The sequence below is a fragment of the Ips typographus genome, linkage group LG3, assembly GCF_016097725.1.
Source record: "Ips typographus isolate SLU linkage group LG3, UJ_Ityp_2.0, whole genome shotgun sequence".
Taxonomy (NCBI): Eukaryota; Metazoa; Arthropoda; class Insecta; order Coleoptera; family Curculionidae; genus Ips; species Ips typographus.
This window is the reverse complement of record NC_138424.1, coordinates 20,168,496-20,181,469: the sequence shown is the minus strand read 5'-3', so window position 1 is coordinate 20,181,469 and position 12,974 is coordinate 20,168,496. Positions and strand designations below refer to the sequence as shown.

The window sequence follows — 12,974 nt, the reverse complement described above, 5'->3', positions numbered from 1 at the left end:
AGTTTGAACTGCCAGAGGCACAATTTGAAAGGACAGTCAGGGACAAAATCGTTTATAAAACTCATTTGGAGTGAGAAAATGACAGTTTTAAGCACATTTTTGGAATTCTCATTAAATTTCCTATCCAATAACATGCAAAAACATTACAAAATTTGGTGCAGTCAGGGAGAAAAACGGTGTCAAAATAAGAACTGTCAGAAACACAGTACACAGTACAAATTTTCCTGGTACCCATCACTTTTTTGCTTCTCTTGTTTTTAATTTTTTCTTTACTTAAATTGGGTAGTTTTAAGTGTAACCTTGTTAATCACGTTCTTCTCCCACAAAAGATTTAAATAAAATAATTAAATTAAAAACAGGAAAAGTAAAAATAACCACATTTTTGACATTTTGCAATAACATTTGTAAACGGCTCTTAATCATCAAACCGGCGGAAACGTCTAGAGATATTGACCACAAGACTCGATTAAGGTTATTTTGAAACACGAAAAGAAAAGAGAAATGACGTTAGACCTTATATACTCGGATCCGTTGCAACTTTCAAAAAGATTATTTAAGTTATCAGAAAGAGGAAGAAAATATCTTTTAACGCTCAAAAAAAAAATAAATAAAATCGAGGGAATAACTTTGAAAAAACTCTGTCCCATTTTTTTTGACGGACAGTTTATATAAATACCTGCGTTTTCGTCAATGGGTTCGGCCAATTCATCAAAAACTCGGTTAATTTCAGGTACCAATTGCCGGTACACTTTGTGACTAGGTCGTAATTGCTCTGCGACTCTTTCGTCTTTAGTGATTTCGTTGATTTCTTTCGACCAATGTATGCAAGACTCGCACATTCGCTGAAACACCTGGCAGACAACCAATAAGTTACTAACTTGTATTTTCATTTTCTCGGTTAAAATCACCTTTAGTTTCCATGATTTTCGGTCGGTTTTCATCATTTCAAAGTATTGTTCCATGAGTTGTCCGGTTTTTAGACAAATCTCCTGCACTTTTTCGCTCGTTGGGCTCAAAGACTGCAACGATTTGAGCGACCACACTAAACTCCATTGGCAAGCTAGGGACGCGCTTTCTACACACTAATTAAGGAGAAAAAATTAGTGGAACACGTTTGTTTACAAGGTGTCCGGATTTAAGAGTGTTTTGACAGGAAATAGTTGAAATTGCGATTTAAAATTTGAAAACACTGTAACTCAGTTATTATTGGGAGTTCAGGGTGGTTCAACCACTTAAAAGAACCGTTTTAAACTTCTCTTTCCAGTGGTGTAAAGTAAAAAATTCTATCCCAAAAATTGCGTACAGGGTGACAAAAATAGTGAACCACTACACTTTCCTTGCACACCCTGTATACTGGAAGCAAAAACGGTCCTGCAAACTTACGGTGTTGGGTTAAGGAGTTGATTAGGAACATTTTTGCTCTCTTGTAAATTTTTTGTACCTCTCCCCGTTTCTGAGTTATTTAGCAAAAACTGATTTGATGCGACAAATTTTTGAAATCAGTTGAAATTGTGGATTAAAATGAGAACCAAAACACTGAAAAACTGAGTAAAATATTAAATTTCTTGACTTTACGCAATAAACCATCGATATTTATTCAAAAGTGTTACTGATTTGGATTCAGGACGTTCATTAACAGGTATTTTAGTCCAATAATGAGATTATTTTAAATCACTCCAAATAATTGACAAAATCAATGTAAAAACCAGATTAATCTTACCTCTTCATGATTTCGTACGGCCGCAAGAAACGTCAACAACTTTTCCCACACAATTTGGTGGTTCAAATCCATTCGTTGGTATAGAGCGGCCGTTCTATTTATGACATGTAGAGCCTCTTCCACTTTATCTAAGGATACGTTATGCAATTGAGCGGCTATGTCCGATTTCAGGTTGACAACGATGGAATTGCATAATTCGGAGGCCTCGGTTACGTTAGCGTTTACGTACAAAAGGAAGTCGATGAACGCCAGCAGGACTTTTGGCTCGGACCAACGAGCAAATAGTTCTCTGAAGTAGCTGATGACGCTTAAGGCATGCTGAAATTTTTTGTTGGATACACAAGACATAAATTTTACGCACAAATCAACTGAACCAAGTGAAAAGATGAAAATTACCTCTCTCGACCCGGGTATTTATTATAGTTGAAGTCATAACTAATTGTACTATACCTATACTACCTTAATATTAGAGACATATTAGCAATCATTATTTCAACTTGATATTTTATTAAAAGTTTCCTGATAAGACTATCCGAAAAATGCTGTTTTACTGGGAGACAGTGGTATGACAAATCTAGCAATTATTAACTCTCTTACCAGAAATGACGCCAAAAACTTATACAATGAAAGTTATATAAGAACGAGAAATACTGTAGAACCATACAGAAATTTCCATTCTTAAGTTTGGGTATCGAAGTTTCCCTTCAAAAATCACAAAACATTATCGTTAAGTGAAAAAAATGAATTACCGAAAGACTATCCAGTACCAAATAAGGTGTAAGATGACAGTGACAATGAAGTCAATATCTTGTTACGTACGAAATAGAGACCGTCACGTCACCTGGTTTGTGATTTTTGTCGGAGAATGGGAAGCGTTGGTTTGCGCTCGTGTTTTTTTCTATCAAGTGCCTAATTAATCAATCCCACTTTGTAAAACCTCTCTTAGTACGAGTGGCGCAGTCGAACCGGATGACCAACAGAGCGCACGCGGACAACTTCCCAACACAAAGAAAATAAAATTCAATCGTGAGTGAAAACAGAGAGGATCAAACAACACGATGTCAGACAGCTACTGGGATTCCGAATCATGGCAAGAAGCCGTAAGGAAATACCGGGAGGAAAACGCAGAGAAAGCAGCGGCGCATGAAAAACTAGCGGAAGAAAATCTCAGGCTACCCTCTGAGATCTCACTCTCAGAAAGCGGTTTGAGGACCACAGGTCGCAACTAATCGCTAAGCAATACGAATGCATTTTCAAAACGTCAAACTCACTGATGACGTGCATCGCTCCCATTAGTGCTTTATGCCCGTATTTATAAACGAATCTCAATCTCATACTCAAGTACAACTTCGCGAAGTACGTCTCGAGTCTTGAGTACGACACAAGTTTTATAAACAAAACTTCGGTAATTCTCGGCAAAGCATAACCAAAGATAGTTTTGCTAGTAATTTTTATTTTTTTAACTTCATTTTCTAGTAACTTTCGTGTTACCTTCATTGCCAATGTCAAAAATGTTTGGCAATTTACCTGAAACGCGGAAGTTATTTTTTAGTTTTTAGTTTTTACGCGTTAAGTTATTTGAATTTGGTTTGGTTTGGTGGTTTTCTTTTTTAAATATTTATAATTTCCCTTGAGGTACGTATTCAACAATAATTTTATACATATCTTTACCATCTATATGCCTATAGGATCATAAAGAAATTTTTTGATGGCTAAAATAACAGCCTATACCCAAAAAGAGAAGCTTTTGTTGGCTAATTTAGTAGACAAACACAAATTAGTGACAAAAAAAAACAAGCAGAATGGACAGAAATTGCTACAGAGTATAATTCCCAAGGATCTATAATAACTGTGCCCAGGAATGCTGTCCAACTTAAGAAACTGTGGAATAATTTAAAACAGAAGTAAGATGATCAATAGAAATGTTTATGTGGGTTGCTCTATATAATTTTATATCGTAGAAAAAGAAGACAAAACACAGAACAAACATTTCACCGACTAGCAACTGGAGGAGGCCCACCTTTGTAACATATTTTCATCATTGATGTATTCCAAAAATTCATCTGTATCCTCTATATCAGCATGTGCCATACTGCAATTATTAATTATATTGAAGATCTATGGTTTATACTTGAACAATTTGTGGTAGCTTTACTTACACAGTATCTATTTCCTGAAAAGTTGACGAAATAAACCACAAACTTTTTGATTTTTTTATTGTGTTTTGATTTGTTTTTAAACCCTCTAACTTTCAATTTTAGACAGTTTTATTTTGAAACGTCAAAAATGAAACCAAGCAATGCTCAAGTCAGGTCAATACCTAACTTGAGCAAGTCTCGATGTAAGCACGACCAAAGTACGCCTTAGAGGTTAAGTTAGGTTTATAAAACAAAAAACCGTACTTGAGTACGACTCAAGTCTGAGAACGAGCGAAGCATTGTTTATAAATACGGGCATTAGACCATAGGTAGGCTAATGCCTGTTTTGTTCTATTATGTCTCTTCGGACGTTGATGTCCAGAACTCTTTCCAGCGTTTTGGAGGTCTGCCTTGGGTTCGTTTTCCGACAGGTTTGTTTGTTTTTGCGATTTTTACAAATCGGTTGTCCTCCTTTCTGTTTACGTGTTTATTCCACTATTTTCTTCTCTGTCTTACCCATCTTCCTTTGTCCTGTATCTCGCTCTGTTGTCTAAGGTCTTCTGATTCTGTCGTGTAGTGTTTTTCTGTGTATACTTCTTATTATTTTCATTTCAACCGTTCGCATCATTTGTAATGTTTTCCATGTGTCTGGTCTTGTTTCGGCTGCATACGTTATGACAGGTCTATACTATATTCGAGACGCCTTCATAGTTTCTTCTCTGGCTTTATTCTGTAGATTTCCATAACTTGTTATCTCAGCTCCTCAGTATTTGAACTGATTTATTTGATCTACTATTTATTTGCATCTTGTTGGCTCTTTTGATGATACGGGACATTTGGTTTTGTCTGTGTTAATTACCATATTTAATTGCGTTGCTGATCTCCGACAATTTTGTCCATAATCACGTTGAATATAAATGGGCTAAGTGAGTGACCTTGTCTTATTCCTGTGCGTATTTTCACTTCTTCAGTTAATAGATGTCCTACTTTTATACTATAGTCCGACAGTGGTTATTGATCTAGTATATTAGTTTTATTAATATCTGATTCACTTCCTTTTCTCGCATTATTTCAATGATATCCGCTTATCGCCGAAACCCGGTCGAAAGCTTTAGACATATCGACAAATTAACACTTCATTCAATTCAAGTCCCGGGACCAACTAAGAAAAACAATTATTTTTCATGAAATTCGTCTTTATTCATCAATATAGTTCCCTTCTAGAGTGATACAATCATTCCAACTTTTCTATACCATGTTTATAGAACGATTTTTCCTTGGCCTCGAAATACGCTTCAGTTTCAGCGATGACTTCCTCATTTGATTGATATTTCTTTCCCTGGAGCATTTTTTTGAGGTCTGAAAACTGCCAGTAGTCGCTGGGGGCCAGGTCTGGACTATACGGTGGGTGGGGAAGCAATTCGTAACCCAATTCGTTGAATTTGACATTCGTTTTTATGGACTTGTGACACGGTGCATTGTCTTGATGAAAGAGAATCTTTTTCTTCTTCATATGGGGTCGTTTTAGTGCGATTTCATCCTTCAATCGGTCCAATAATGCACAATAATAGTCGCTGTTGATTGTTTTTCCCTTTTCCAAATAGTCAATGAACAATATACCGTGTGTATCCCAGAATACAGAGGTCATAACCTTGCCAGCCGATTGTTGCGTTTTTGGTCGCTTTGGACGGCTTTCGCCGGGTCCAGTCCATTCAGATGACTGCCGTTTTGATTCAGGTGTGTAGTGGTGGATCCAGGTTTCGTCCATGGTCACATATCGACGCAAAAAATCCTTTTTATTACGGTTAAACAGCTCCAAACAGCACTCTGAATCATCAATTCGTTGTTGTTTTTGGTCAATAGTGAGCACTCGCGGCACCCATTTCGAAAGCAGCTTTCGCATACCCAAATGTTCATGCAAAATTGTTAACACACTACCTTCTGATATCTTTGAGGCCTCAGCTATCTCACTCACTTTCAGTTTACGATCAGACAATATCATTTTGTGGATTTTTTTGATGTTTTCTGGAACAACAGCCAAATTTGGGCGTCCAGACCGTTCAGCGTCATTTGTGTCTGTACGACCGCGTTTAAAATCAGCAAACCACCTACAAATCGTTGTTTTCGATGGAGAGAGTCCCCGTAACATTTTTCAAGCCATTGTTCTGTTTGGACGGTGTTTTTTCCCATCAGGAAACAGTGTTTAATCAGCACACGAAAATCACTTTTTTCCATGTTTTAAAGAAACTCAAAAGTTGTTCACTTTAAAAAATTCTCACAAACAAAATATTGGAGGGAATGAGCTCAGGATTTGACAGCTGTCGTTTGAAAGATGGTACTTCAAGGGAAAAATATAAAAATGCGATTTGTAGTGCCACCTGTGGGTTAGTCCCGGGACTTATTGAATGATGTGTTACATATAAGCTGGTTTATTGAACTCTTAGATGGTAGACCTTTTTTTCGAAAACCTTGCAGTTCTTCGCGAATTTGTATAGTTTTGTTTATTTCCTCCAACCAAGTCCTAGTGAAGGCTTTGAGGATGCTGTTGAGAAGAGTTATTCCACGATAATTGTCCGGGATTGTTTTCTGGTACTTTTTAAATATAGGTTTCATGCTGCTTTCCATTTATTTGGTACTTTTTGTTCTATTATGATGTTTCTGAAGAGATTTCTTTTCGTAGGTTGTCTCCCCCGTATTTTAACATTTCATTTGTTGTCTCGTCGGGTCCTGGGCTTTTTTGATTTTTAAGATGTCTTTCTTCTTTCTATCTCTATCTCATCGTCTTCTTCTATTAGTAGTTGATCAATTCCCTCATTTTCTTTATATAGGTTTTCGAAATATAACTTCCATTCTTCCGCATTGATTTTATTGGTCTGCATATATTTCTAATTTGTTCCTTCTTCCGTACATATCTCTCTCCATCTCTTTTGTGAATCTTTTCCAGTAATCTTTTATCTCTCTGATTCTAGCATTTATTCTGTTTCGTTCTGTTTTGTATAGATTCTAGTTTTCTTGGTTTCTGTTGCGTAAATACTTTATGTGTGCTTTCTTCTTGTGTTCTTCCGGTGTAAATAAACCATAGTGTTTTATTTGTTCTGATCTGTTTTTCCTAGAGCTTCGTTGGCTGCGTTAAGGATATTATGTTTTAGGGTTCTACAGTGTCTTCTCTGTTGATTGAGTTTTGTGTTTTTTTCTCTGACAGCCTACTTTCGTACAATTGTTTCACGCTTGCGTCTTCCAGAGATTCGATGTTGAATTTCTCTACGTAATGTGGTGTAGGTTTTGGTGTGGGGGGTATATTTAGTCTAATTTTACAAAGCAGCAACTTGTGATCACTGCCCATGTTTGCAGGGTAAAGTGGTCTCACATCTAGTATCATCTGTGGAGTAAACTTTCTGTTAGTTATAATACAGTCTATCACCGATTGCTGTCCTCTTGCGTTTTGCCAAGTGTATTTATAACTCATATCATGGTCAAAAAAGGGGTTGTTGATTCACATTTTATTTGCTGCGCAGAACATTTTTAACATGTCTCCATTAACAGTTTCTTCTTAAACCTCGGTTAATAATATACTATTAATGTCAAATCTTTACCTTATGATGTTCACCTTCCAAACAAGTCGGTCTGAGAAGCACGAGGGTTTCAAAAATATTCCGCAGCACAACATCATTGTCTACGTACAAACCAATAAGCATTTTCAGTCGGGGGTATAATCGTGCAGCCAGTTTTACGTGATGATCATTATCCACGCGCCGATCTGCAACATTTTAATACTCTTCTCCAATTCTCGATTTGACATGCGGACAACTTACCTGTTTTAGAATGTTGGCGTAAAACTGTTGGCGTACCCAACAACGCTAAATTAGCGGATTCTCGTAAAATACCGCTGAGGGCTGTCATTAACTTGTTTTGTTCTTTCATTTGTTCTGGAGTAATTTCCATACATTTAAGAATCGCCTTCCAGTTTTGAAGTAAATTAGTGTGGTCGTAACAACTCTCCACCAATGGCTTTAAGTCATCTGGCTATGTTATATAAATATCATTCATATTATTCAATATCGCACAAAATTTGGGTTATGTTTTGGTCCCATCGATTTAAAGTGTTTTTTCAATTATACGACTCTGAAAACTATCTATTTCTTGAGTGATTTATTGTCGATTATTTCCTTCTTATCACTTTTGACCAATCGCTATCAAGAATTAGTATAACAAATGTAAATTTTAAGTGGAAAAATCACTTAACAACTGTTAACTTAGCTGTCAGCAGTTTTTCCGGAAAAAAATTCGAAAAAATTTCACACTCCTCACAGCAACATAAAGAATGGTGTTACCCTTTCTAGCTTGAAAGTTATTGTTCTTATTAATTATTGTTCTTATTGTTTTAATTAAAATAAAATGTTTATTTAACTCAGGAAATAATCTTACCAAATATCTCTCGTGCATCTAATTTTTCCTGTGGAAAAATTGGAATACTCGTTTCTAAGTAATTTGTTTTAACAAATAGCATGAGCGAGAGTGGTTTTAAAAATCAACCGAGTCGGAAACGAGAAACTCGTTTTTCCGGAAAAATTAAATGCACTAGGGATATTACCCCCGAGAAAATGTACATTTTCCGAGCCCAGTTTCGGTGCGGTAATCTTAACTGGAGGGGTTTCCTGTGCGCTGATAAAAATGTGTAATTTCTTGTATATAAAGCATTTTTTTAAAGAGTTTGATGTGATAGATTGCTATCCAATATGGAATGATTTTATATGCTCATTTTAGGCCACAATATGAGCTCAAGTTGCAGCTAAAATCGGTTAAAACGCATTAAAATTTTTCGAGTGCACTTTACATAAAATGTCATAATACTACAACTACCTGCTGCAACAATAACTATCTTGTCACTATCAATATTATACAGTGTAGAACAGCAAAATGCAATAAATTCGATAACGAATAAATGAGAGCGTGTTGGGAAAAACGCTTGGACACGTCAATTTGTATTTTTAGATGCGCATTTATTAAAAAAAATAAAAATTATATAGGGTGTGTCATGTGACAGTGGCCGATACCAACTTTCTTATTTTAAATACAACCCCCTGTATATTATAATTTTTTTGGATTCTTCAGAAAATTCTAGACATAATTCATGTACAATGTCCCATACCTATCTTCAACTGTTTCGGAAATATTAAGTGTTTTCAGATGTATTACTAAAATTAATATTAAAAAAAGAAAATTATTTTATTTCACAAATAATGTAAAAAAAAACAAAAAAACATTAATTTCAATGTAAGAGAGGTTCAAAATGTTCGTGAAAATAAGTATTGAGTGTAATGTAGCGAATTTGTGAAATAAAATAATTTTCTTTTTTTAATGTTAATTGTTGTAATACATCTGAAAACACTTAATATTTCCGAAACAGTTGAAGATAGGTATGGGACATTGTACATGAATTATGTCTAGAATTTTCTGAAGAATCCAAAAAACTAAAAATATACAGGGGGTTGTATTTAAAATAAGAAAGTTGGTATCGGCCACTGTCACATGACACACCCTATATAATTTTTATTTTTTTTAATAAATGCGCATCTAAAAATACAAATCGACGTGTCCAAGCGTTTTTCCCAACACGCTCTCATTTATTCGTTATCGAATTTATTCCATTTGGCTGTTCCACACTGTATAATTTTTTTAAAAAATTAAAAATTAAAGAGTGCTTTTTTTGGGCTTATTTTATCTAATTTTATGTCCTTGGCTGTGCATTAGAACCCTCCTGGAGTAAAATAAAAAAATGCCAAAATTGCACTTTTTGCGAAAATGTCATTTTTTCAATTTTTTAATGATTTCAACTTTTTTATTTAAACTCCTATAGGATTCATTAAAACGCCATTAGACAAAGGATTAAAAATACTACAAAATGAGCAAAAACTGGCCTTTCTAGCTCTTCATGTTACCGAGATATTGAATTTAAAAAAGTAGTAAAAAAAGACCAATTCCTAAAAATTTTCAATAAAAGGACCATCAAAAATATGATTAATAGTGGAAAAAACGCTATATTATCCACGGTTTCTGTCTGAACCTTGGTTAATAATATACTATTAGTCAATGGGACCAAACGTGACCTAAATTTTGTTATTTCGACATTTACTCACTTTGTCCATTGTTAATTTGGCCAATCGAATTAGTCCCTTTTCGTTTGTTGCCTCAATCTTCTCGACTATTATAATCAGGCATTTGCCAGCTTCGGTTGCCGTCCTAAAATCTGGATTGGTGATAAACTGATAAATGTTCTTTATTATTCCGTTTCTGCTGATGACATCCCAGTAACTATAATAATAAAATTGCGCTACCAATTATCGGGTTTTTCTAACAGTAGGTTTCTAAAACGCTGTGAAAAAGTGTTTTGCCAGCTCGTTTACCCAACAAGTGTGGAAAGTGGTACTTTCTCGCACGAATTAAGTACCTACATTTTCCCTACGAGTGTCGATTTAAAAATAAAATCTCGCTTGGCAAAGTTGATTAGTGGATTTATAAAAATTGATCAAATATGTATAGTTGTTGTACAGGGTGGTCCAGTTTTAAATGTCAATAATTCACCACTTGATAGCCCATCAAAAAAATTAACATGCACATTATGTCATTTTCCTGAAAAATGCTTCCTAAGGAAAATTTCAGTTTAAAAAATTGTTTTTTTTGTCCGAACTGTTGTCAGACCGTTGGAGCAAGTTTTTAGTGCTTTAAAGCTGAAAAATCGAGTTTCAAAACTATCTTCACAAAATTTTTGACTTATCAGGCCTAAAAGCCAGTTTGTATACTGTCCATAGTCTTGAAAATGACATTTCAAGCTTCTTCACTATTAAAATGACTTCTACACTAATCGGTGCAAAAATTGGAACATTTTTAGGAAATGCGGGCTTTTTTTAGTGCTTCAGACTGAAAAATCGAGTTTAAAATGATTTATAAGAGCTAAAGTCAAAATTTAGACTCTTCAGTAATGAAAGTAAAACATTTTGGGACTAAATCCTACGATATTAATAAAATAGGGAACGTCTAAATTATATTATAAAAAAATGTATAATAAAATATTTTTTTCTATACATTTACCATTCAAAGTTTGGTAGTTTCAATGAAATGCGTTTGAAAACAATGAAAAATTATGAATTTTGTACTTTTAAAAATTTTGACGCTCTCTAGCGGCGAAACCATCAACTTTTATACGTCAATAGAAAGCTCAATTCATTGGCTATCCATTGACATATAAAAGTGTATACAAAGTGTTGCAAATAAGCGAATTATTGACAATTGAATGACATCAAAAAAAATCATACAAAAAATCAGTCAACTTTGACGCCCTCTAGCGGCCAAACCGTCCAACCTATCAACCAAAAAGTTAGAATATTTTTAGAAAGATCATTTTATTGGCTATCCATCGACTTATAAAAATTTACTAAAAATTGTGCAAATAAACGAGTTTTTGGAGAGCACCAAAAATGTCGTAGAAAATTAGTCAACTTTGACGCCCTCTAGCGGCCCAACGGTACCACTAATCAATCGACTTTTATACGTCAATGGAAAGCTCGTTTCATTAGCTCTCCATCGACATATCAAAGTATACACAAAGTGTCACAAATAAGCGTGTTATTTACAGTTTAGTGACAGGGTGCATCAGATACACTTTTTGACTGTTTTAGGGCTAATCTGGAAAACTAGAAAAAACACGGTCACGTGACCTACCACGACGTAATGGTTTGTGCCAAATATCAGGAACGGACTTACCCAATTAAAAAAAAATCCCCTAAACAAATTATAGTGGTAACAGTTAAAAAAATTGTAGCCCTCTGGCGGCCAAACGAATCAACCTATCAACACAAACGGCCATATTTTTGTACAACCCATTTCATTTTCAATCCATTGACATATAAAGTGTTAGACAATAAAGGCAATTTTGACAGCTTTAACCTTCAATAACTCGGTTATTTTGCCAATGTATCAATTTAAAGAACTAATTTTTTAAAATAATTGAACCAATACAAACTTAATTTTGAACAAAGAATCAGACAAAGTTATAAGAATAAAGAGTGTTCCGTTTGAAAAACTTGATTTTCTGACCTTTTTTAGAACTAATTTTTTGACCACCCTGTATCAACTATTTTGACGTTTTTCCGCACCCACTGTTAGTACAAACCTTGTTTAACACGACAAAACACAAAAACTAAGAAAAAAACATTTTCTGATGTGTGTAAAAAATTAACATTGTTTTGGAGACTAAAAATATCAAATTTCACATAAATATCTCAGAAAGTGACGTAAAATTTAATCTAGAATTTAACATAGTATTTGAAAATGCAAAAATATACAAGGTGTCCCATTTAAAATAAACAGCTATTTTAAAGAAGGTTTGTTATACTCTTCAGTTGTGCTAATTCAGAAAATTGGTAGCTCTGCTAGTTTCCGAAATCCCTTCAATAAACATAAAAAAAACCACCCTGTATAGCAAGCTAGAGTTACAATTTGCATGTTTACTAAAACCCTTAAATATGAAGCATTTATCGTGGGTTAAACCAGTGAGTAATGCCTCCTAACTCACGGGTAGGAAATGGGTGTTATCATCTTTTCAAAACTGTAGCGAATAATGAGCAAATTAGTAAACAGTCTTAGAAAAAATTAAAACCTAAAATCAGTCAGTTAAATAATTGTTTTAGGGCTCATATTACCCAAAACCAAAGTAATTAACGACTTACTCAGAAAGTATGCAGGCAAGCACCTCAAAAGCTGTTGTACAAACTTGAATATCCATGTCCCATACGCTTTTCTGTACACTGACAAATATTTTACTGATGGGATTTCCCTTCAAACAAGCCTTGACCATATCGTTAGAATTCAGAATTTTGTGTAACACCTTTATGGTTGCCAAACGGACTTTGGCACTCTGAAAAAAATACAAATTAAAAAAATCTGTAATAAATAATGAGGGTCGGAAATTTACCATGACCGGTCATTTACCGGTAAGGTAAAGTAAAATTCAGTGTGACAGGAAAATTTACCAATTTTGCCAGTAAATTCCAATTTGACCAGTAAATTTATGGATATAATTGACATTTACTTGAAAGTCATTAAATTGAGAAGTCATT

General features: G+C 34.6%; 1 protein-coding gene and 1 long non-coding RNA gene across 2 annotated transcripts in view; one reads left to right on the top strand and one right to left on the bottom strand.

The window, feature by feature from the left end:
- LOC145726904 (cohesin subunit SA-1-like) overlaps nt 1–12,974 on the bottom strand; it is a 40,682-nt gene that overhangs the window by 13,633 nt on the left and 14,075 nt on the right. Inside the window, exons 8-14 of the mRNA XM_081976187.1 lie at nt 12,585–12,772; nt 9,996–10,170; nt 7,671–7,881; nt 7,452–7,615; nt 1,721–2,038; nt 909–1,082; nt 677–851 (exon numbers count right to left, since the gene is read on the bottom strand). Of these exons, the coding sequence (XP_081832313.1) occupies nt 677–851; nt 909–1,082; nt 1,721–2,038; nt 7,452–7,615; nt 7,671–7,881; nt 9,996–10,170; nt 12,585–12,772 (1,405 nt within the window). The remainder of the gene's footprint in view (nt 1–676; nt 852–908; nt 1,083–1,720; nt 2,039–7,451; nt 7,616–7,670; nt 7,882–9,995; nt 10,171–12,584; nt 12,773–12,974) is intronic.
- LOC145726909 (uncharacterized) lies at nt 3,314–3,933 on the top strand. The gene is made up of 2 exons (XR_014177740.1): nt 3,314–3,624; nt 3,682–3,933. It is a non-coding gene; the product is annotated as an uncharacterized LOC145726909 (long non-coding RNA).